Source organism: Furipterus horrens, unplaced genomic scaffold (genome assembly GCF_987537825.1).
Source record: "Furipterus horrens unplaced genomic scaffold, mFurHor1.1.pri manual_scaffold_5, whole genome shotgun sequence".
Classification (NCBI taxonomy): Eukaryota; Metazoa; Chordata; class Mammalia; order Chiroptera; family Furipteridae; genus Furipterus; species Furipterus horrens.
Window position 1 is genome coordinate 169,228,964 of NW_028327175.1, and position 23,462 is coordinate 169,252,425.

At 45.0% G+C, this 23,462-nt stretch overlaps 1 protein-coding gene across 5 annotated transcripts; it reads left to right on the plus strand.

The window, feature by feature from the left end:
- The first annotated feature begins 1,029 nt into the window (after window positions 1-1,029).
- SFTPD (surfactant protein D) lies at window positions 1,030-22,920 on the plus strand. 5 transcript variants are annotated; one of them, XM_090278302.1, is made up of 10 exons: window positions 1,030-1,111; window positions 2,225-2,333; window positions 3,205-3,406; window positions 11,281-11,397; window positions 11,660-11,776; window positions 12,093-12,209; window positions 12,602-12,718; window positions 13,348-13,431; window positions 22,594-22,658; window positions 22,753-22,920. In XM_090278302.1, the coding sequence occupies exons 2-10, from the start codon at window positions 2,274-2,276 to the stop codon at window positions 22,903-22,905; spliced, it is 1,032 nt and encodes a 343-aa protein (XP_090134428.1). In that variant the 5' UTR covers window positions 1,030-1,111; window positions 2,225-2,273; the 3' UTR covers window positions 22,906-22,920. The 5 variants fall into 5 exon arrangements, with proteins under 5 accessions (XP_090134428.1, XP_090134426.1, XP_090134429.1 ...); XM_090278303.1 differs by having other exon boundaries at window positions 1,031-1,111; window positions 22,807-22,920; XM_090278299.1 differs by lacking the exons at window positions 22,594-22,658; window positions 22,753-22,920 and adding an exon at window positions 15,249-15,826 and having other exon boundaries at window positions 1,034-1,111.
- The last annotated feature ends 542 nt before the right edge of the window (window positions 22,921-23,462 follow it).

Here is a 23,462-nt window from a genome sequence, read left to right on the forward strand (position 1 = left end):
CAAGGTCCAATATCAAGGAGAGTAACTGAGAACAACAATACTGTGGTATCCATTGGGCAAGAATTGAAGTCAAGGTTTGGGATCAAATGTTTGGAGCCAGGAAGTGAGGTCAAAGAATAGCAAGTCAGGCTAAGGGAAGGAGTCTAGAACTATTGTCTTGAATGTCTGTGTCCAGAGTTCTTCTTATGTCAGTGATTTTCAACTTTTTCATAACAGTAACTAGCACACATAAACCAATTATTAGAATTCTGTCCCACAGTGAGAAATGTTTTTTTCCTGACCTGACTAAAAAAAAAACAGGTATAATTTTGATTCATTCACAACATGCACCAGTCACTGGAAGTTAAGTTTCCTGGGGGATGATGGCAATAGTGTATCAGTAACTCAGGGGTCCAAATTGGTTACTAGAGAAATACCCAGGGAAACACCAACTAAGGAAGTGGAGAGATAGGGCAAGGAAGTTAAGGGAAGTTTGTCTTATCAAAGGCAAATGAGGGGCTCTCCAAGTTCAAGAGCAGGGAGCAAAAGAGTGACCCCTGCCAGGTGGCAGCTCCCCCAGCTACTGTCCTTACAGGCTGCTGCTGCCTCTGCAACCCCTCATCTGCCTCATCCCTTCCCAGCAATGCCAAGAGCTCCCAGCTCTTCCCCATTATCTGGATAATAAGGTTGAGGTGAAGGATGAAGAGAAGTTGGCATAGAAGGTCCTGGCTCTAAATCTGCAGATGCAGGTTGCTTTTGCAATTGCTGTGGCTCATTGTGCAACTAGCTGGTCTTCTCTGGACCTCGTATTCCTGGATATCTGTAAAATTCAGACACCAAGGATGGAACTTAACTCATAGAACTGCAGTGCGGTGCAGATAAGATCATGGATTGAGGGTGCTTCGTAAACTGTAAGGTGATATGTGTGTTATGTTGGGAGTATCGGTGGCAGGTTTCCAGAACCCATGTGGGAGTGAGGGTGAGTGAGTCAACAAGGAAGAAAACCACCTTCTTAAAGAGTTCTCAAAGACTAGGGCTGTACAGCTCAGGTTGCAGGGCAGCATAAATAGCCAGTGCCTGCCAAGGAAAGGCTAGTTTGCTTGGAGATCCTGAAGTCCTAGAGAAAGCAGTGGTGAGTGTCCCTGTTTTTCCCTCTCGTGTTGTTTTTCCCACGCCTAGTGAATATTCCCCTGTCCATAAAAGTTGGTCTTTTTTTACTGTGTTAAGAAAGGCAGTAGCTGTTCTGGTCTAGGAGGTGTGGGTGTGGGCATGAGGAGGACAGAGTAGGGGAAAAAGGAATGATCTTCTGCCCCTCACTCTACTTCCTTTGCTCAGTGGGGGATTTCTTTCTGAGTGGGGGAGGATGGTTGAGTGGGATGTGACACCCAGTGAGACCCCACATACCATTGTATGGAAGCCTCAGTTGGAAAATGCAAATCCACCTTCTGTCTTGGCTCCTCTCCATCCATGATTTCTTCAGCAGAGAAGGGTGGTGAAGGAGAAACAGACCAGGAATTCACAGGCCTGGGTTCTAAGCCTGTCCTGCTACCAACAGCCTGTGGGACATGGATAAGCATGTTTCTCTCTTCACCTCAAATCTTTACTAAAGACATATATGATGTACTGGACTAGGTCACTGATTTCCAACCAGTTTTTTAGAGGAGTAAATTATTTAAATAAAATTTTAGTCTGAAATCTTGGCATAAACTGAACACTATATGGGACAAAGGGCCTGTGTCTCTGCCTATTCCCTCTATAGTCCTAGCTAAGAGGCCTCATGTAAGTCCTAGGTCTAAAATTCCATGAGTTATCACCCTCTAAGACCACTTTCTGCTACAATGGGCAGTGGTACCTTCTGTGCCATTGTGAGCTGTTGGGCAGAATGCCTAATGCTTTTCATTCTTCCCCAGACCTGGGTGCAGGGCCCCAGAACTGAGGCAGCTGCAGACCAGGCGACAGTGCCCTTGCTCTGGTCTGGGTTCTCTGGGGCTCACAGCTGAGCCTCTGCCACAGCAAATGCAATAAGCCAGCTGCTTCTGGACTCTGAGCTTGCCTGGGTATTTCTAGAGACTCCCCAGATGACCAAGGAAGTGGTGAATTCAAAATGAAAAAGGCCTCATGCAAAATAGGGTCCTTCATAGCCCAGAATCACCAGCAACTGCAGAAGAAAACACTTCTCTGAGTAGGGATCCCCTCTCCTGCCACCACTTCAAGCTGTCTGGTGACCCTTTTTATCTATGCAAAGGACTCTCAGGCTTTGTTCCCAGCCCCTGAAACTCCTGTGAACTCTTTCCATGCTCATACTTCACAGTTTCTCTTGGAGAGGAAAGAAGCTGAACATTGGGAGTGAGCAGGTACTGCACCCACCAGATTTCACTTAGCTCCCAAGACCCTCTCACATGGCAACTACACTCTGTTCTTTCCTGCCCCTAAAACTACCCTGTTGCTGACTGAGCATTTCTTACATGTCCCTGTCTCCCTGAGGCCCCTCCTACAAATTATATCAGATAGACTAGGCAGGACTCCAGGTGTCCCCAGAGCTCTCTAGCTGCTAATATACTATCTCTGAGAATTTTCACCTGTGTTCCCTCTGAAACTTTCTTCATGGAGACAGGGTCTAGTCCAGGAATGGCCCAATCACCTGGTGAACATGCAGCCATGTACCCATCATGCTCAGGACAGATGTCACTAAGTGGCTCTGGACTTTGGCTTCTTTACAGACCTGAACTGCAGACCTCCAATGCTAGTCCATCCAAGGCCACAAGTGACAGGAAATGGGTTTGCCTTTTGGGAGCTAAGCCAACCACCTTGATACAGACAGGGAGAAGGAGGTTCAAAGAGGGAAAATGTCCTGTCCAAGGCACTTGGTGCTACTTCCTGATGGGACATATGGCCTCAGTGAGGAGTTCTACATCCTAGCCACTGTCACTGTTGATGGCAGTGAGAAAGGGGAGTCACTAGAAGGGGCACAATGGGGCATCTGAGAGGAGGTAGATGCTGCTTTGAACCCATGTCCGATTTCCAGCTAGGAACCCATGCCCTCCCAGGCCAGGCTGTGTGCCCACGTTGTCCTATACTGCTTTCGGAGTCCTGCTGCTCCTGATCCCATGGAAGGGGAGAGGAGGTAGGAGAAGTGCCTCTCCTGACCTCCAGTGGCTGGGCCAAGCACTCATCCGTGTTCTAGAACCAAGAGCATGTCCTTTCTCTTCCTGTCCATCTGTCTAGGCCATGCCTCTCCTCCTTCTCTCCATGCTGATCCTGCTCACACAGCCTTCGAGGTCACTGGGAACAGAAATGAAGACCTATTCCCAGAGAACAGTCCCCAGTGCCTGCACCCTGGTCATGTGTAGCCCTGTGGAGGATGGTCTGCCTGGTCGTGATGGACGAGATGGGAGAGAGGGCCCCCGGGGCGAGAAGGGGGATCCAGGTAGAGCTGGTACCATGAGCTTGTCCTGGTGGCTGGGGTGGGCATTGGAATTATAACCAATTCAGCAACCCTAGATATTCTTCTGTGAAAGCCATGGAAATGGACAGCCAACTCCTTGGAAAGAAGAAGTTCCCTAGACAGTCAGTCCACCTAAGTCAGTCCACTTTACCAGCTGCCAAATGACTGGCTGTCCTGAGCCACCAGGTGCCTCCCCCCATCACCCAGGTGCCCTGATTTCTCCCTTAGTATCTTCTATTTCTTTCAGTCCAAATAGAGGGTAAATGATTGGTATTTGGGGAGCCCTAGAACCATGATGCAGCACTTAGCAATTGTTCATTGTGTTTAAATAGGCCTGTGCAGGGTGCTAAATATCTAATTATACTCTACTGTTTGGGGGATGGGGTAGGGGGGTGAGGTTCTGTGGCTCTTTACTTGGTGGCCCTCTAACCTGCGGCATGGAGTATAGCTGAGACAACCTTTTCTTATCAGGTGTCTCAAGCACATCCCAAGGCTGGCCTGGAGTTGGTGCTTGGAGAGAGGACAGTGCGTAGTTGGACTGGAGGACCAGGCTCCACACTGGCTCCTTAATTCCAGGCACTTTAGTCACTTAACCCTTATCAGTCTGAGAATTTATATTTAGAGAGCTCTAGTAGCCTCAGAACCCTGACTCAAGTAGCTCTGGGTGGGACCTGTGACACCTGCCCTGAAGGTTCCGATGCATGTGGTCCCACAAAGCTGCTGTAAAGGACAAGATGGGCCTGAGATGAGAGACCCCTGAGCAGAGGTGGAGCATGGAGGTGAGGTTTCTGTGGTGAAGCCCAGACGTATCATGGAGGGCCATTAAGACCTGCACCCTGCTTTGGGAGCTGTATTTACAGGGACAATTCCCTTAGTTCTCAGCGTGAAGATTGTTGCCCAGAAGGATTCAGTGAGACTGCCCCCAAGGGCATTCACCTTCCTAGGAGAAGCCCACATACTTCCCAACAGCCCACACAGTCCCTCTGTCCTTGTTTATTTGTCTGATCTCATCTCCTCGTCCCCTCACTCACTGGGCTTCCACCACTCTGGATCCTCACTGGTCTGTCAGCACATTTGGCCCCCTGCCTCCCTGGGGTCCTGTCACTGCTCTTCCCATAGGCACACTCCTCACCACCTTCACAGTTTCACTCACAGAGCACAAGGTCAGAGAATGCTCCTCTGAGCACCCCACCTAGAAGACACCCCTGACAACACTCTCTATGCTTTATTTCCTCTGTGGCAATTACTCTGATCCAATAGACTTCATATTGTACATTTAATTTTTTAATCTTTTTTTAATATTTATTTTTTAAAGTATATTTTATTGATTATGCTGTTATAGTTGTCCTAATTTCTTTTCCCTTTGCTCCCCTCTGCCTAGTACTCCCCTTCTCTCAAGATATCCCCCCTCTCTACTTAGTTCACGTCCATGGGTCATGCATATAATTCTTTGGCTTCTCTGTTCCTAAATTATTCTTAATTTCCCCATGTCTATATTGTAACTACCAATTATGCTTCTTAATCCTTGTTCCATTTCTCCATTTCTCTCCCTTCTCCCTCCCAGCTGATAACGCTCTAAATGATCCCTATACCTATGATTCTGTTCCTATTCTGGTTGTTTGTCTGCTCTGTTTTTATTGTTGTTGTTGTTTTTGTTTGTTTGTTTTTAGGTTCTGTGGTTGATAGTAGTGAGTCTGTTGTCATTTTAATGTTCATAGTTTTTATCTTCTTTCTCTTAAATAAATCCCTTTAACATTTCATATAATAATGGCTTGGTGATGATGAACTCTTTTTGCTTTACCTTGTCTGGGAAGCACTTTCTCTGCCTTTCCATTCTAAATGATAGCTTTGCTGTATTGAGTAACCTTGGTTGTAGGTCCTTAATTTTCATCACTTCAAATACTTCTTGCCAGTCCCTTCTTGCCTGCAAAGTTTCTTTTGAGAAATCAGCTGATAGTCTTATAGGAACCACTTTGTAAGTAACTCTCTTCTTTTTTCTTGATGTTCTTAAAATCCTTTTTTTATCTTTAAACGTTGGCATTTTAATGATGCTGGGTCTTGGTGTGGTCACCTTTGGGTCTGGCTTCTTTGGGACTTTCACTTCCTGAATTTGTATGTCTATTTCCTTTGCCAAATTTGGGAAAAATTTTTTCATTAGTTTTTCATATAACGTTTCAATTTCTTGCTCTTCCTCTTCTTCTGGCACCCTTATGATTTGGATGTTGCATGTTTCAAGTTGTCCCTGAGGTTCCTAAGCCTTTCCTCATTTTTTTAAATTCTTGTTTCTTCATTCTGTACTGGTTGACTGCTTATTTCTTCCTTACATTCCAGATCATTGATCTGAACCCTGGTTTCCTTCCCTTACCCATTGGTTTCATGCGGATTTTCCTTCATTTCACTTAGCATAGCCTTCACTTCTTCCCTTATGCATTTGCTGTACTCAAGCATGTCTGTCAAGTTTGTGAGCATCTTTACCACCAGTGTTTTGAACTCTGTGTCTATTAGGTTGGTTATCTTTGTTAGGTTAGCTGTCTTCTCATCACTTAATTGTCCCACTGGAACCTTGATCTGTTCCCTCTTTTGGGTCTTACTTCTCTGTCTCATCAACTTAACAGGCTCCTATGTTTGCCTCTTTGTCTTAGGTAGAGCTGTCACACCTCTTACATTGTAAGGGGCAGAGTCTTAGGTATTTGTCAATATGGGGCGACTAGTTTTACCACATTGTGGCACTTTATGTTGGGAAGGTGTCTGAGAGGGAACAATGCTGCTTGCTCAACACTTCTCTTTTTCAGGTACTTTTCCCATTTCTCATATGGGACTGGCACCTCTCTAGCTGTTGCCTTCAATGTGGCTGCCAGAGCGGGTTGATCTCCAGATTTTCTAGGACTGTGGGGGCCCTCTAAACAAATGGGTTCTTCTGAGAGACTGGCAGATTCTTCATCCACCTCAACCCCTGGAAACAATAAGGCTTTATTTTCCCTGGCGCTGGAACAATGGGCTGTATGGTCTGGGGTGATGCTGGGAGCACTCCGCAGGTGTCCCTCCCTACTTTTTAAAATTTGTGACTGTGCTTTTTGCCGACTGGCCACAGCCACTGTCACCACATCAACACCGTGTCTCTCTGCCCTGGCTCAATCCTTCCTACCTGTCGGGATGAGTATTTCTTCCCTATATCTTTGTTTGCTGGACTTTCATGCAGCTCAATTTTCTGGAACTTTTAGTTATCTCCAGCTTTGAGGTAGTTGTATTCCTTTGTAGTTGTAGAGGGAGACATGGTGTGTCTATGCCTCCATTATGGCCGGAGTCCTGTACATTTAATTTTTATTATCTCTTTCTATGTAGTTGAATTTAAGCTCCATGAAGAAGGGATCTGAGTTGTTGTCTTTCTCTTTCTCTACTATTTCCATGCATTTAGGATAGTATGTAGTAGAAGTACACCTTTGAAATGCAAGGACAGCAAGAATTTTGGTACAGTTAAGAGTAGCTAAATTTCTGGTCTATGAAGCTTCACTTCAGGTGGCATTAGGGAACAAGGATCAGTCTCTTTTGGATACCAGGGTGCAAAATTAATGTTTCAGGAGGCATGAGTGCTGGCTGATGAAGGTGTCTCTTCTTCCCCTCAGTGCTCTCATGGCCTCCATGCTTGTGTGCCAAGGATAGCAACCTTGAACGTGCTCTTCTATGGATTGGTTTCACCCTTGGTTCATCTACCTGCTGCCGCATTGGCCAGAGTGGAGCCCAAGAGAGGCTCAGCCTGGGGACAGGGCATCTCTACCCATGCATAGTGTGCTGTTGAATATGAAATGTGGGTCCCATCTTGGAACCCTCTATGTTCCATTTCATTTCTACTGAGGACTCTAACCGAAAGCAGGATACTATGCCCAGCACACAGTCCCTTAAAGGAACCAGTACCTCACCACCAGCACATTCTTGCCCCAGGCAGGCCTGATTCCTCCTGCCTTGAAGCAGGGTTTCCAAGTCTGAAATGTCACCTCTCCTCTACAAGTCTCTCTGAATCCTCCCAACCCTTGAAGTTGCATTTTGTCCTTCAGTAAAAGAGCTCCGAGGATACATATGTGTGCTGGGGTAGGGCTGCTGTGATGGGACAAGGAGCATCTCACACATTGTCTTTCACACTCATTTCCTGTGCCTTCCAGTTTAACATTGTGCTACAAATCCCTTGCAGAACAGGACCTGGTACTAACATTTGCATCTTTTCCAGTGCTAGACATGAAGTTATGTTCCATAGATGGTTTCTTAGTGAACCAATAAATGGAACAAGGAGAAACTGGACAAATAAGTGAATGAAACTATTGGCACCACATGTCGGGTGTTATTTCTTTTGTTTTAAATGTTTGTACAGTGTTACAACATCAGTCTTATTCATTTTTTAAAAAATGAATTAATTAGGGTGACATTGGTTAATAATATTATATACATTTCAGGTGTACAATTTTATTATACATCATATGTATATTGTATTGTGTGTTCCCATCCCCAAGTCAACTCTCCTTCCATCACCATTTGTCTCTCTTGTACTCTCTTTTACCTTCCCCACACCACAGCCCCTTCCCTCCTGATATCTGTTTTTTGCACATGAATGTTTATAGCAGCTGTACTCACAGCCAAAAGATGGAAACAAACCAATATCCATCAACTACTGAATGGATAAACAAAATGTGTTCTATCCATACAAAGGTGTATTGCTGAGCCATACAAAGGAATGGAGTACTGGGACATGTTGCAATGTGAATAAACCTTAAGAAGTCACTCCCAGTTAACAAAGTCAGACAAAAAAGGCCATATATTGTATGTTTTCATTGCTATGAAATATTCAGAATAGGTAATAGAGACAGAAAGCAAAATAATGATAGCCCGGGGCTGGTGTGGGGGAGAGAGGGATAAGGAGTGACTGCTTAATAGGTATGAGGTTTTCTTTTGGGGAGATTAAATGTTTTAGAACTAAGCAGAGGCAGTAGTTGCATGACACTGTGAAGATGCTAAATGCCACTGAAATGTATGCTTTATTTTTATTTCTTTTTTATCTTTTTGAGCTTTATTGTATTTTTTACATTATCTTTTAGTCTCCTTATACACCCCTCCCCCAATCACTGAACTGTAGACTTTAAAGAGGTTAACTTTACATATAAATTTCATCTCAATAAAAAAGAATCACCAAACTCATAGAACTGAATATAAAATTCTTAAATATTTATATCCAATGCTCCATTTAGTCTTTTGGGGTAAATCTTACATAATTTCAGGCTTAAGCAGCCTTTCTTGAGGTAACAAGTCCTTTTTAAATATTTGGTTATTTGTCCAATAGAAATATAATATATGGTTGCTAAAGATAAACATAAAGAAGAAAATTAAAATTAACTTAATTTTGCCACTTAGATAAAACAACACTTTTGTATAAGCCTTTCCTGTAGTTTTCCAAAATGTATTACATATGCACACACCCTACAGTGTCTGTACATGTGTATTAAACAGAATCATATTGAACATCGTTATTACAACATACACTTATTTCTTAATTATGCATTCGATAATAATTTGGTCTGTTTTCTAAGGGTTCAAGAGATGTTACATAGCTTTTCCTATTTTTTAAACTGATGTGTAATTGACATATAACATTGTATTCATTTTGCGTGTACAACATAATGATTCAATATTTGTAAATATATATTGTGAAGTGATCATCCATTACTACATGTAGTTATATTTTTTCTTGTGGTGAGAACTTTTAAGAGGTATTCTCTTGGCAACTTTTTAATATATGATATCATACTATTAAGTATAGTTACCATTCTGTAAATTACCTCCCTAAGGACTTATTTATCTCAAAACTGGATGTTTGTACCTTTTCTTCACCTTCACCCATTTTGCCTGCCATCCAGCTCCCTCTTCTTGCAATGACCAAAAAGCTGACCTTTGTATTTATGAGTTCAGGCTTTTTTTTTTGTTTTGACTTTTAGGATCCATATATAAGTAACATTATACTGTATTTGTCTTTCTTTGCTTGACTTATGTCAGTTACCATAATCCCTTGGGGCCCATTTATGTTGTCACAATTAGCAGGATTTTTTCTTTTTGTGGCTGAATAATATTCCAGTGTGTGTGTATGTGTGTGTGTGTGTGTGTGTGTGTGTATCACATTGTCTTTAGTCATTCACCCATTGTGGATACCTAGTTTGTTTCCATTACTTGGCTACCATAAATAATGCTGTAGTGAACATGAGGGTACAGAAAATTTTTGAATGAGTGTTTCTTCCCTTTGGATAAATTCCCAAATGTCCTATTTTTAAGTTTTTGAGGAAACTGCATACTGCACTTCATAGTGTCTGTACTAATTTACAATCCCACCTACAGTGCACAAATGTTCCTATTTCTCCACATCCTCACCAACCTTTATTATCTTTTGTCTATTTTATTTAATTTATATTTTTGGAGGAGGCTAAAATTTTATTTAATTTAAAATTTAAATATAATTGACAAATAAAATTGTAAAAAATTTAAAGTGTACAATGTGATGATTTTGCATATAAATACATTATGAAAGGATTCTCACCATTGAGTTAATTAACACATCCATCACTTCACATATTAACTCTCCCTTTTTTTGGTGAGAAACATTAAAACATTTTTTTATTGTTATTATATTATAGTTGTTCCAATTTTTCCCCCTTTGCCCTCTTCTTCCTGGCTCACTCCCTACTCCCACAATCAATCCCCACACTGTTGTCCATGCCCGTAGGTCATTTATACATGTTCTATGACTAGTTCCTTCCTCTTTGTTCCACCATTATCCCCCTCCACCCTTCCCTCTGGTCATTGTCAGTCCGTTCCATGTTTCCATGTGGTTCTGTTATGCTTATTAGTTTATTTTGTTCCTCTTATAGGTGAGATCATATAGGTGAAATATTTCACTGACTAGCCATCTGAGAGATGCAAATTAAAACCATGATGAGATGGCCATTCTGACCTCACACCTGTCAGAATGGCCATCATTAATAAATCAACAAACAACAAATGCTGGCCAAGATGTGGAGAAAAGGGAACTGTAGTGCATTGCTGGTGGGAATGCAGACTGGTACATCCACTGTGGAAAATAGTATGGAATTTCTTTAAAAAATTAAAAATGGAACTGCCTTTTGACCCAGCAATTCCACTGCTGGGAATATACCCTAAGAATCCTGAATCACCAATTCAAAAGAACTTAAGCACCTGTGTTCACAGCAGCGTTATTTACAATAGCCCAGGGCTGGAAACAGCCTAAGTGCCCATCAGTAAATGAGTGGTATATTTACACAATGGAATATTACATAGTAGAAAGATAGAAGGAACTCCTACCTTTTGCAACAGCATGGATTGAACCAGAAAATATTATGCTAAGTGGAATGAGCCAGTCTTTCGTTTATTTTATAATAGCCATTCTAACAGGTGTGAGGTGATATCTCATGGGTTTGGTTTGCATTTCCCTGATGAGTAGTATCAGGTGTCATTTCTGATATAAAGTTTGGTTCTAGGAAGGGGAAAGCAAGGAGTCCATGATGAAGTAAATGCTGACAGATTGCCTGCTGTAAATACTGTAGCCTTGAGGCAAGGGAAGGCTCACTGCATGAAAAGTTAGGTCTTGGCCTGACTCCACCTCTAACTCTGGCAAGCCAATTTTATCGCCTGTAAAATGGGGATGTGGATACCCATTTTCTGGATCACCACTGGACCAAGGAGTATGGAAGTGGAATGTCTACACCCTGTAGAACCTTGAAGGAATGCCAGGGGCCTGAACTTGATGGTACTGGCTCCTCCTAGGCCTACGGCCAACTTTATGCCCATTTCTTCTGCTGCTATAGGTTTACCTGGAGCTGTAGGGCAAATGGGGATGCCTGGCCCAGTTGGCCCAATTGGGCCCAAAGGGGACAATGGCTCTGATGGAGAACCTGGACTAAAAGGAGACTCTGGACCACCCGGTGAGAAGTTGTGTATGGAATGCCATGTCTGTTAGTGGTGCTCTGCCACTAGGCTATGTTGGTACGCATGCACATATCCCATCCCAGGAAGAAGGTTGTTCTGAAGATGGCTCTGGGTTATTTCAGGGAAGGCTGCAACTACTGTTAGACTTCATCTGTAAGATGGTGCTGCTTCTCTGTTTTCATTATTGCTTTCAGTTTTTCATAAAGTCCCACTTCCAAGAAGGTTTAGTGCACTGACTGGACTGGTCCTTTTCCCCAGGACCTCCAGGACCTCCAGGTATGCCTGGTCCACCTGGAAGACAGGGTGCCTTGGGAATGCAGGGAAACATAGGACCTCAAGGCAAACCAGGCCCCAAAGGAGAGGCTGGGCTCAAAGGTAGGTGGTTGGTATGTAACCAGTCTGGAAGGGAAAAGGGAGGAAGGACAGTGGCAGTCCATGATGTGACTAAAGCATGCTCAGAGTGCCAGAAGAAGCCCAGATCATCAGCACTGGGTCGGCCTTGTTGTGGCCCCTTCCCTACTTGATGTACTTTCCTGTTAGCTTCCACGGAGGAGCCAGGCAGTGAAGAGCACAGCCCCCACCCCCAGTTCTCTGTCACTGTGGAGCTTTGGGTGAGATCTCCACCACTGAGGAAATGATAGATGCTACACACACTCTCAGCAGCATTTGTCCCTATTTATTCTTTCCTCAGGAGAAGTGGGTGCCCCAGGCATGCAGGGCTCTGTGGGCACAAGAGGCCCCCCAGGTCTTAAAGGAGATAAAGGTGCCCCTGGTGAGCATGGAGCCCCTGGAAATGTGGGGGAAGCAGGTGAGTGATGGAAGGAGCTCGGACAGGCCTTCAATCTCCGTTGTCCACCTGAAGCTGCCTGTGCGCAGTCCTCCAATATCACCCCTAGCAGGATAGGGCTGGCATTACTGGGCAGTGGGGAGAGTCGGCATGCCAGGAGGGACCATCACTGGGCATGAGGAGCTCTCTGTACCTGGGAGAGTGCAGTGTGAGCAGCAGGGGTAGTCCGAATACAGGGAGGGCTGGTTGCTGGGTGATGGGGATGGTGCACATACAGAGAGGGGGCGTGGCTGCGTTCGGAACAGACTATGTGAGGAGGGTGTATTGCTGGGCAGTAGCACAGTCCATATACTGGGAGGGTGAAAATGCTGGGAAGTGTGTACAGAGCTCACCCAACTCTTCTCTGATCTCAGGGCCTGCAGGAGCCATTGGCCCACAGGGACATCCAGGTGCCAGGGGCCCCCCAGGACTGAAGGGGGACAGAGGTGCTCCTGGGGACAGAGGAGCAAAAGGAGAGAGTGGGCTTCCAGGTAAGGTAGCCTCCCCTAGCTCTGGGAAGCCCCACTAGGGTGGGGAGGGAGGATGGCTCTCTTCAGCTCAGGACAGCCACTCCATTCAGTGGTCAGCCCATTACAGGGGTGGGTGAAAAGCAGACTAGGCTGACAGGTTGGAAGGCAGGGAGATCAAGCCCTGATTTTAGACTCTATTACTTGGTGGCTGGCAAGCCTGAGTGGTTTTTCCATCTAATCATTGGGACAAGCACAGCTCCCTTTCCTGATCCATCGGGTAGCTTTGAACATCAAGTAATCCAAGGGAAGGGAAATTCTTGAGGAATGTGCAATCCTGTCCCCATACCCCACCTCTCAAAGGACATGCTATTAGATTCTCAGAATTTGGAGTGACATTGTCATCTGGATCAGTGTCAGCAAGGTGCAAGGACCTGCTCAGGGGCCAGTTTGTTCAGAACAGCAGCACAGAAAATGCCCTGAGCAGCAGGACCAATAGTGTCAGTAGATGTGGGCTTTGTGGGGGCCAGTCCCAGCTTCTTACCCCACCCCCAATAATGTCTGCAACTGGGCACCCTTCCCCTGAGGCCTGGACTCTGAGCTGAGCCCTGGCTGTGCTGGACTAGTCTTCACTCTATGTCTCTCTCCTTCAGACATCACCACTCTGAGGCGGCAGGTGGAGGCATTACAGGGACAGCTACAACGCCTTCAGGGTGCCTTCCATCAGTATAGGAAAGGTGAGTTCCTGCCCCTGGACCTGAACCTGAGCCATACACTGGGAATAGACCCCAGACTGGGTCTGTGTTTTGGTTTGGAGTTGGGTGGGCCTGAGGCAGGTGTGGGTCTCAGATTATAGTGAATTGGGGTGATGAGCTGGAGCTGGGACTGGGGCAGAGAGTGGGGCTACAGATAAAGGGTTGACAGAGCCATGCAGCCGCGCGTTCTTGGAGCTGGAAGTAGATGCAAGGGACAACTCACAGAATGTGGCCCGTATCACCAGTTCAGTGAGCTGGCAGAAACATGGTCAAGGCTACCAGGCTCCAGAATGCCCCAACATCACAGCCACCTGTGACCCGAGCCACATCAATGTCCTGAGTCCAGTGTTCAATGAACCTTCACTCCTGCTGACCCTGTACTGGTTCCTGTGACATATGGGGACACCCAACCACACAGGATGCATATCTTACCTCTGTGGAGCTAGGTGTGGGAACTCCCCAAGATGTTGCTGCCCAGCCCAGTGGTGCCGACCTTGTGTAAGGCTGCTCTGGGTGCCATATTTTCCAGTGGAGAATGTATCCCCTGAGTCCTTGTGGAAGGTACTCACAGGATAAGGGCAGTGCGTCAGGGTGCAGCCTGGGTACTGACCAGCTCCTTCAGGTCCTAGTACAGTTCTCTCAGGAACCCTGAAGCTCCTGCAAATCCAGAATTCCAAGGGATGAAAAATGAGATAGAATAAAAACAGATAGTTAAATGTCACACAGGTGATGCTTTTATAAAATATACTTCGACTTTAGAGATGAGAAATTGGAAACCCTGGAAAAAAATGGAGTCATTGCCAAGGTGGGGCTGAGTACCTGGCCTTCTGATCTCCAGACAGGGCCCTCTCCAGCACTGACTCTCTCCCTGTCCCCCACTCACACACACACCTCTCAGATGCCTTTGACCCCTCACCCAGCACTCTGGCAGCACCCACACGCACACTAAGAGACCAGCGTTGGGCTGCACACAGTGCTGAGATTAGCACATCGCTGCACTCAGGAAGCCCTGCCTTTCTTCTCCTTTCCCACACCCCAGGCAGAGCTCAGACCCCCTCTGAAAATGGCATGTGTCCTGCTGTTATGTGGGTTCAGAGTGAGATCAGAGTGAGCACCTGCAATGTTTCCCATACCCTCAGAGACTGCCCCAGGCTGCAGGGTGCCATTTCAATGGCCAAAGTTGGTCCAGTTCTACCCAGTAATTGGAAAACCGATTCTGGCATGCAATGTGGGATGAAATAGAAAGAGCATGCTTAAGCTTCAGTGTCAGATCAAATAAGGTTTAATTCCCAACTCTATGTTTGCTGGTTACGTGAAGTTAAGCCTCTTAATCTCTCCGAGTCCAGTGTTCTCACCTGTAATTAAAGATGCCAGGATCACTGCATAGAGTACAGTATTCCCTCACTTATCGTGGATATTACATTCTAGACCCCTCCGCGAAGTAGGAACCTTACATTTTTTCTACACTCTTAAACCTACGTAACTTTAACAACATATGTATACAGTACCGCAAAATCCTGCAATATAGTGAAAAATCTGCGATAAATAACTAAATATAATATTTTTAAAAATCCCACGATACAGTGAGGCTGTGATAAGTGAATCGCAATACAGTATAGAGAGGGACTACTGTACATTGTAAAGCTGGGGATGCTCCAGAACCAAGTTTCTCACTTTTGTACTATCTGGTGCCCTGATACCCTGTATGGGAGGCCTGGGGTTGCGATTGGAGCACAAAGGTCCCCTGAGCTTTGATTTGCTGCTGCCAGAACCCCAACCTGACTGTCTTCTTCTGTTAGTGGAGCTCTTCCCCAATGGCCGAGGTGTTGGAGAGAAGATCTTCAAGACAGGAGGCTTTGAAAAGTCTTTTCAGGATGCACAGCAGATATGCAGACAGGCCGGTGGGGAGTTGCCCTCTCCACGCTCTGAAGCTGAGAATGAGGCCTTACAACAGCTGGTTGCAGCTCAGAACAAGGCCTCTGCGTTCCTGAGCATGACTGATGCCCAGACGGAGGGCAAGTTCACCTACCCCACAGGGGAGCCCCTGGTGTATTCAAACTGGGCCCCGGGGGAGCCCAACAACGACGGTGGTGGGGAAGAGGACTGTGTGGAAATCTTCGACAATGGCAAGTGGAATGACAAATTATGTGGAGAGAAGCGCCTCGTGATCTGCGAGTTCTAGGCCACCAGGGGTAGGAGGGACACTTGTGGCCTAGGGGCCTGGCCAGCAAGTCAGTGACAAGACCTGTGTGCTGCCAACTTTCCAGTAATAAGCTGACACCTCTGCTGGCCACAGCTTCTCCACCCCATTGGATGAGGCCAGAGGTTGGGCTCCTATGGAACAGCTCTCTCAGAATAAAATATGAAACTGGCATCACACGCTGACCAACCTGTCAGAGGAGGAAGGGGCAGCCTGCTTTCCCAGTCCCAAGGGATAAAATTAGGTCTCAAAGACCTCCCTGTTGCAAAATCCAATGGCTCCCCCTCAGCCCTCTGTGTCCTTGAAATATTAGTCACATGTGACTCAGTTGGTCAGCTTCTCCTCTGTCACTCTTCCTCCTCTTGGCTTCTGAGATACCACCCTTGCTTGTTTTTATCCTTTTGGCTGTTCTTATTGTCCTCTTTTGCTAGTCCCTGCTCCTCTTCTTGATCACGTTATGGTGACGTGCTCAAGCCCTAACTCCCCGTTCTCTTCTCTCCTAACTTCACCCCAAGGATGAACTCATTCTGTCCAATGGCTCAGGTTTCTTCCACTGATGGCACCTAGATGTGTATCCTTGCTAGGACCTCTTCCTGAGGCCCAGACTCCTCTAGCCAATGCAAGCTGAAGCCCCAGGGCTGGGAGGTTTGAGTGGCTACATTTTAATTCAAGGCCTGAGTCATGGAAGCCGCACACACAGTGGGTAGACATGGCAGATCATTTGCTCCCTGGTCAGACCATGTGGCCTTTAACCCAATAGAGTCCTCGTCATCCTTGCTCACTTAGGACCTCCTTCTCTATGTGTCAAAATGACTGCCTCCTGGCTCATGGGAGGGGATACTACCCGCACAATCCCAATTCCATCTGAAATCTCAGGCACAAACGGCATCTAGCCATGCTCACATTCACCCCAGCCCTCCTCATGCCTGACAGTTCCAGGAGGTTCTTTTCCTACTTTGCCTCAGAAGCAACCTAGGCAGATCCTCATCCTTATTGTACAGATATGGAAACCAAACACAGAGAGTGGGGGGGACTTGCATGGGGTCACAGGTGGTATCAGTGCAGCAGCTTGGTCATGTGAAATGTCATCTGACTCCAAACCTTATACTCTTGGCCTTCAAATATTTAGGCCAAAGGCCTCTGTATATTAGTTGATTTTAATGACACTTGTGCTTACGTAATTGGAAAGATACCTGGCTGAACCACAGGCTCATAGGAGGGGGTAACAAATTTTCCCTCACCAGATAGGAAACCAAACACTTTCTTTTGCTCCCGGGACTGGGAAAATTGTCCTCTTTGGCTCTTCCTGAATGGGACCCCCAAACCCCTCCCCTCTTCACAGCACTCCTGCACCCACACCTCATATGTAGGACAGCATATCTGAAAACGAAAAGCCACACCTCCCAATAGCACACAGCACAGGCTCTCTGCTAAGATCTTTTACTGTTATTGAAAAAAGTCCCCAGTTCCTGGCAGCTTCTGAAATATGTCAGTTATGCAACAGTGAGCAAATAATCTTCAGTACAGGGGCCACACCTGGACACAATCAGCCAGGGAGCTTAGAAAGGCCTTTTTTCATTGCAAACAAACAAAAAAACTGGATATGGTTTAAACCAAAAAGTTTATTCTAAGAATTAAGAGTTCTGAAATGACTCAATGACTGAATTGCACAAGCAATGCTGTGCGTCTCCCTGCGTTTTCCTCTCTCCTCACATCTCACCTCTTTTCCTCCTTTCACACCACCTTCTGCTTTGGTGTCTTGACTGTCCAAGCATAGGGAATCTTCTGTCACCACAGAAACTGTTGCTTGATATCAAGTCAAAATTCCTGTGGAAATGAATCTCCCTGTTTCAGACGCCCACCTCTGGTCCAATATACTAAAACTGTAGGGTTGACTACAAGGACAATTTGGCCACTGGGACCCAGGTAGATCATGCTGGCCTGTATAGACCCTCTAAAGGTGACCACTATCCACTCCAGGACTTAAGCCAAACCTATTTCTTGACAAGAGTGTAGGAATGAATGGCAGAACTGTGTGACCCAGTAGGAAAAAAAAAATCTGTGGTGCTGAAGGCCAAGAGTGTTGAGACTCCAAGTTCTAGAAGGAGGCTTTAGATCCACCTCAGCAAGAAATGAGGGTCATTTGGACTGTATAGACACAACCCAACTAAAGCAGACAACTAAGGCAAATATTTAAAAAAATTTAAGGTCTTAACCCATTTCTGATTTCAGAGGCATTTCCTGCATTCACATTCATGGGCAGAGGTCAACACAGATCTTAAACACGATGGACCCATCCCAACCATAGTGCCGTGGTCTCTGGTTTAGCAGCCTAGATGCCAAGTGAAGACAGGACTTATCTCAAGAGATGTTATTACCCCTCACAATGCCAGGTGACATGAGGGAACAAACTGGGGTCCTTCCTTGTGTGGATGGCGACAACCACAGCAGTTTCATAAGGAAGCCTCTGTTTAGTTTAATAGTATATTCTCAGGTCATCTCCTGTTTCTCAACCCTCCTGCCACTAAACTAGCCCACATCCCATAATTAAGTGATTATGGAAACACTCTCATGTTTGCTTTTCTAGGACCCTATCTTTGTTCTGAATTTCCTTGATATAAAACAGTGACAATGGAATTGCTTAAGTTTAGGGCATCCTCAATCACTCTTATCTTCTGGATATCCTTAATTCAGGTTCAATGGTATGCTTGATGTTTTTACGTTACTTATGATTTATATACTAGATCTAAGATGCCAGGTATTTATTAGGGGACAATATTAATTTATAAGTCATATATTTATCCAGGCAGCTGATCATACTCTCATAGATGTTATAGCCCTACACATCCCTAACATTAGGGATAAACTTGACTTGCATTCCTGTACACAGTTGAGGTGCTCAACAAGTAGATTTGAAGTGAGTAAATGATTGTCGAATCTTTTAGCCAAGAAAGTAGAGGAGAGCCATCTTTTGGTGCAATCACCAAGCTTCTCAGAGACCAAGACACCCCTTATCAAATTGTGACTATTAGGCCTCTGTTAGGCTAACAGCAGGTATCCTGTGGTAGATTTTACTTTTTTTTTTTTTTTTTTTTGGTCACTATTTCAGTAAGACAGCCTATGAAGGATGGCCTGTGATGGGTGTTGTTTCTGGGTGGAAGCAGATAAGGGCCAATGGACAGTTCTGAAGTGCCCTCTTTTCTACTGCAGTCATGAGCATTGGTGGTTATAATGTTATTGTATAACTCAGCAGCCTGGAAACCTGAGTAAATGCATGGAGAACACTGTCCTTGAAGATCACTTGGATGGATCTACCTGGACCTTGAGTGAGATTTGGGAGTTATTACTTCAGCATATAGAGCCCATCTTTACTGGATAAATTTAGAATATTAACCTATTTGACTTCCACTTACTTAAGCAATATGGTATCTCTCAGACCACCTGAATCAAAGTAGCTCACAAAGAAAGTCACAAAGAAACTCATGAGGGCCCTCCCTATGTGAGCAAAATGGCACTTTTCATATTTGTTTAGTAAGTAGACAGAGTGAATAAATGAGAGTTGAGTGAATGAAATCTTTAATTCCTATTTGTATGCCTGTCTGTAGGGCTAAAAAAAGTTTTCAAGATGTTTGTAGGCCCTTTGATCTGAGGAAATAGCACTTTGACCCCACTCCTAGCCATTCTGCACTTATATTAATTCCCTGATTACTTCATTTCATATGTAAGTAGCTGGGGCCAGCCTAGGGCCAAAAGGTCAGATGGCAATTTCAGGCCGAGCAAATACATTTTGTGACCACAAAGCTGGATCAGGGCAGGAAGGGGAGGGTACAACCAGTAATGAATTTACACAAGCTCAGGATACCTGACCATGGCTACAGAGGACCTGAGAGGATAGGAAGCGGATGAGAGGGATGTGAAGTCTCCAGAGACACAGTGCTAAAACATAATGGGGCTAGGAAGACCTCATCAGGAGGTCTTTTGAAAGAATAAACATCCTAGAACAGTCTGAAAAATCACTTTAAATACCATAATGAGAATGCACTCGGTCATCTTATGTTAAAAAGTTTTAGAAAACTAACATACTTGAAATAGTGTGTTATTGACACAGGAATAGATGGAACAATATAAAAGTTACCAAAGAATAGGCCCAATATGTATACACATATACATCATATATGCTTGACAAAAACAGATTAACCCCAGCAAGAACCATACTTGCGGGAGGAGGGTATAAGGGCACTAAATGGTAATGAAAAAAAATACAATAAAGATTAAATTAAAAAATAGATTACCAAACTTATAAGAAAATAATGAATCATTCAATTAATAATTCTCTGTTAAATGGTTAAACATTTAGAGGAAAAATAAAATGAGATTCTTTTAGTTATATATAAAATATAAAATCAGAAGAAATTATAAGTAGTAATTTATGTAGTCTTAGATAGGAGAAGAGCTACCTAATAATGATATCAGGGAAGAAAGCAAGAAACAAAATGTTACATGTGATTACACAAAAAACTTGTATTTTCTTTGAAAAAGTAAAACAACATGAGAGTAAAATAAAAATGCTGATCTATTTAAAAATGCATAACAAATAAATCAATAAAAGTGATCAATATTTAAGTAGAAATGAGAGGAGAAATATGTAAGAATGAGAAAATTCATAAAATAAGAAACACTAATGGTCAATAGTGATAAAACATAAAGAGTGCATGGTCTTAGTAGTCATTAAAGAAACTCAAATTAAATAGCAATAAGTATCCAAAAATTTATGGACTAGAGTTAAATCTATAATCAAGGGAAATATATTTTACTTTCATTATTAAAAATAGAAAAAATAAAAGCATGGGCATTGAATTTGTGGTGTTAAGCCATCTCTGATGCATTCACCCATTCATCCTCCATCTCAGACCCAGTGGGTGCTTAGGTCTCTGGATGCCTCAGATCCTTTTCACATAGTGCATCCAAAATGCACACGACCCTTTCTGATCCCTGCCTTTGGAGTGCTGGGAACCCAGACCTGATCAGTGTTAGAGGAAAGGATCACCTAGAGAATAACACAGAGCACGAGAAAGAGTCAGCTCAAGGGGTCAGGGTATATTTCTAGAGGATGTTCTTGCTGGGGAAAAGGGTGACACCTGCAACTTTCTGTATGGAATCTGAACACTTTTGGGATTGCCAGTGTCATAGTTTCCTATGTGAACAGAAAGCTGAACTTGGCAGAAGTGCTAGGCAGGCTGGACAATGAGTTGTTTCCACACAACTTCTCAGATCCCTTGGTAATAGCTGCAGGGTTAAAATGGCTTCCAGGGTCTCATCCAAGCTGAGTAGAGTATTATTGATTAGCTATGTCTGCCACTGACATGGGAAAGGAGGTGGGCAACATGTGTACTAGTGATTGCCATTCTTGGCTTAAGAGGGCACTGCTCTGCAGGACCTGAGAGAATCCAACCAAGGGGTCCCCTGAGCTTCATCAGTGAGCCAAGTGAAGGTACCTCTGGGACCTCTGCAAGAGTCCTTGGGCTTCTGTCCACTGGATTTCCAAGAAGCCCGAGGACTGAGATACAAACACTGACAGCTGGTGGGACAATGTCACTTCCATTTGAGACCTGCTGGAGATCCCCACCATCTCTCACTGGGCAGTTTCTTGTGTCCTCACAGGTCCCAGGGCAGCCTCTCAGTGTCCTTGGTCACAGGTTCTCAGCCTGAACTCCTCTGCACTTTTGAGAGAATGTGGGGTCACCACAAAGATCACAAGGAAACACTTAGTAATGTTCGCCAAAAGATCCAGGTTCAGAGAAAAGTGCAGAGTCTCTCCCTGCTGATGCTGAGGGATGGGGTTGGGGAAAACCTAGGATTTGGTTCTCATTGACTTCACAGAGACACCTCAAAAGTTCACAGAGGTAGCTCAGAAAGATGTAAACACATCTAGCTAGACACCGAAATCTGGGATGGGTAGACAAAAAGTAGGGTCAAGGTGGCACATGGGTCCTGCTCTGAAGAGCTCACAGTGAAGGTGGGAAATGAGAAAGACACAGACATGGAGCAGAGAAATTCACTAGTACCAGGGCTTTCTGGCCATCCAGTGAAAGCGTGTGCCTGTATCTGGCCCTACAGGGTAGGAGCATTGAGGGAAGGCATTCTAAGTGGTTGTAGGAAAGGGGAGAGGAAGAAAGTGGCAGTATCTAAAGTTTCACACAAGGGGCTCATGGGGCTGCACTCACTCACCTGGCCCCCTATGTGAGTCTGAGTTTGCTAGCCATGTCTTAGAGACACCAGCAGAGGGCAACATGGGGCCATAGATCCAGCTGCCCAACTAAAACCCAATACCCTAGAAAGGAGACTGTGCTCAGGCCATGTTCCAGGATAAGCCTGGCTGCTTCTCTCTTGGATCCAGTGTGGAGCTGAGTCAAGTTCCAGAGAAGGGAGTTGGGTCACAGATTATGGGGGGTGGGGGAACTGCAATTCATTAGTTCGTTTGTATATTCATTTAGTCATTCAACAATAATTGAGAGTGATATGGTCCCCAGCCCTTTATTAGGCCCTGGGACTTCCTAGTAGGGCATAGCTTGTCACACTAGTCACAGCCACTATAGGAACAGATGCAGGCATGGAATTTACTGCAGCCAGTGCAATCTGGCTGCTTTCCTTGTATCCGTCCAGTTATCCCTCCGAACAACACTGTAAGGTGGTCACTATCAGTAACCCAATTTTACCAAGAAGGGAACTGTCAGAACATGGCTGCAGCTGGACTGCCCGCCTGGACTTTTGATGCATGCAAATGAACTGCATGCAGATTAACCTGACCCAGCCCCTCCCATAGGAAATGAAAATGGAATTTGCTCATTCCCAGAAGAAATGTTGATGAACCTAACCTGGTATGTTGACTGGCCTCATGGGGGAAAAGCAGGGAGATATAAATGACCTGCTGAATGTGTTGATAGGTAAACTCATCCGAACTGAAATGTGTGTTTGGCAAAGTATGGAGATGCTGCCTGCAAACACACAGGCAGATGATTCCTATGGGCCCATGTGAATGACTGGGAGCCTCCACTTTCCCCTCCTTCACTGCTCACCCTTCCCCCTTCCCCTTGCTCCAACAGGCCCTGGGAGGTGGACCAGGAGTCACCTTTCTCCTTCTTCCCTTGCTCCAACAGGCCCTTGAGTTGGTCTGGGAGTTTGCTCTTCCCTCCAAGGCCCTTCCTTCTCTTCCTTCAATAAACCTGGTATTTAATCCTGGAATGATCTCCAAGTGATTTCTCAGAGCAAGGTTACCTGACTGGAACTAACTCACAGAGTGTATGTGACTTGCTCAGGGTCACATGCTGCAACATGATGGAGCCAGGGTTTGAATCCAGGCAGTCTCGCTCCAGAGTCCTCTTAGTGACTTTGCTACACTGACACAACTCGAATAAGTAAGTGGTCAATGTGATTTCAGATGACTACATTTGCTAATGAGAAAATAAAATGGTGTCGTGATGGTGACTGGGGGTTGAGTAAGCTTAGATTCGGTGGTCAGACAGAGACCTTGGAGGGGAGGATAACAGTGACAATAACAGCCAAACCTGGCAGGATGGGATCATGGTATCACCATACAATTTCTGTTGAGACCTATAGGTCCCAGTGTACAGCTCAGCACCACTCCGTGGACACTTTTCTCCATGACCAAGCACTGAGATACCTCACCCAGAGCTCCTCTGTGACAGGTGTGCAGAGAAAGTCTCCTGGAAGTAGGCTGGGGGAAGGCAGGGGCTGTGACCCTCAGAGCAGGATGCTGAGAATTTCAAGTACTGGGTCTGCTGATTTCTATACA

Bases quoted from the DNA above. Each gene is read 5' to 3' on its own strand.
- SFTPD (XM_090278299.1), top strand. From the start codon at position 2,274: ATGCTCATACTTCACAGTTTCTCTTGGAGAGGAAAGAAGCTGAACATT. The intron at 11,777-12,092 runs GTAGGTGGTTGG...TTCTTTCCTCAG, and splicing joins AGGAGAGGCTGGGCTCAAAG to GAGAAGTGGGTGCCCCAGGC. The intron at 13,432-15,248 runs GTGAGTTCCTGC...TTCTTCTGTTAG, and splicing joins CTTCCATCAGTATAGGAAAG to TGGAGCTCTTCCCCAATGGC.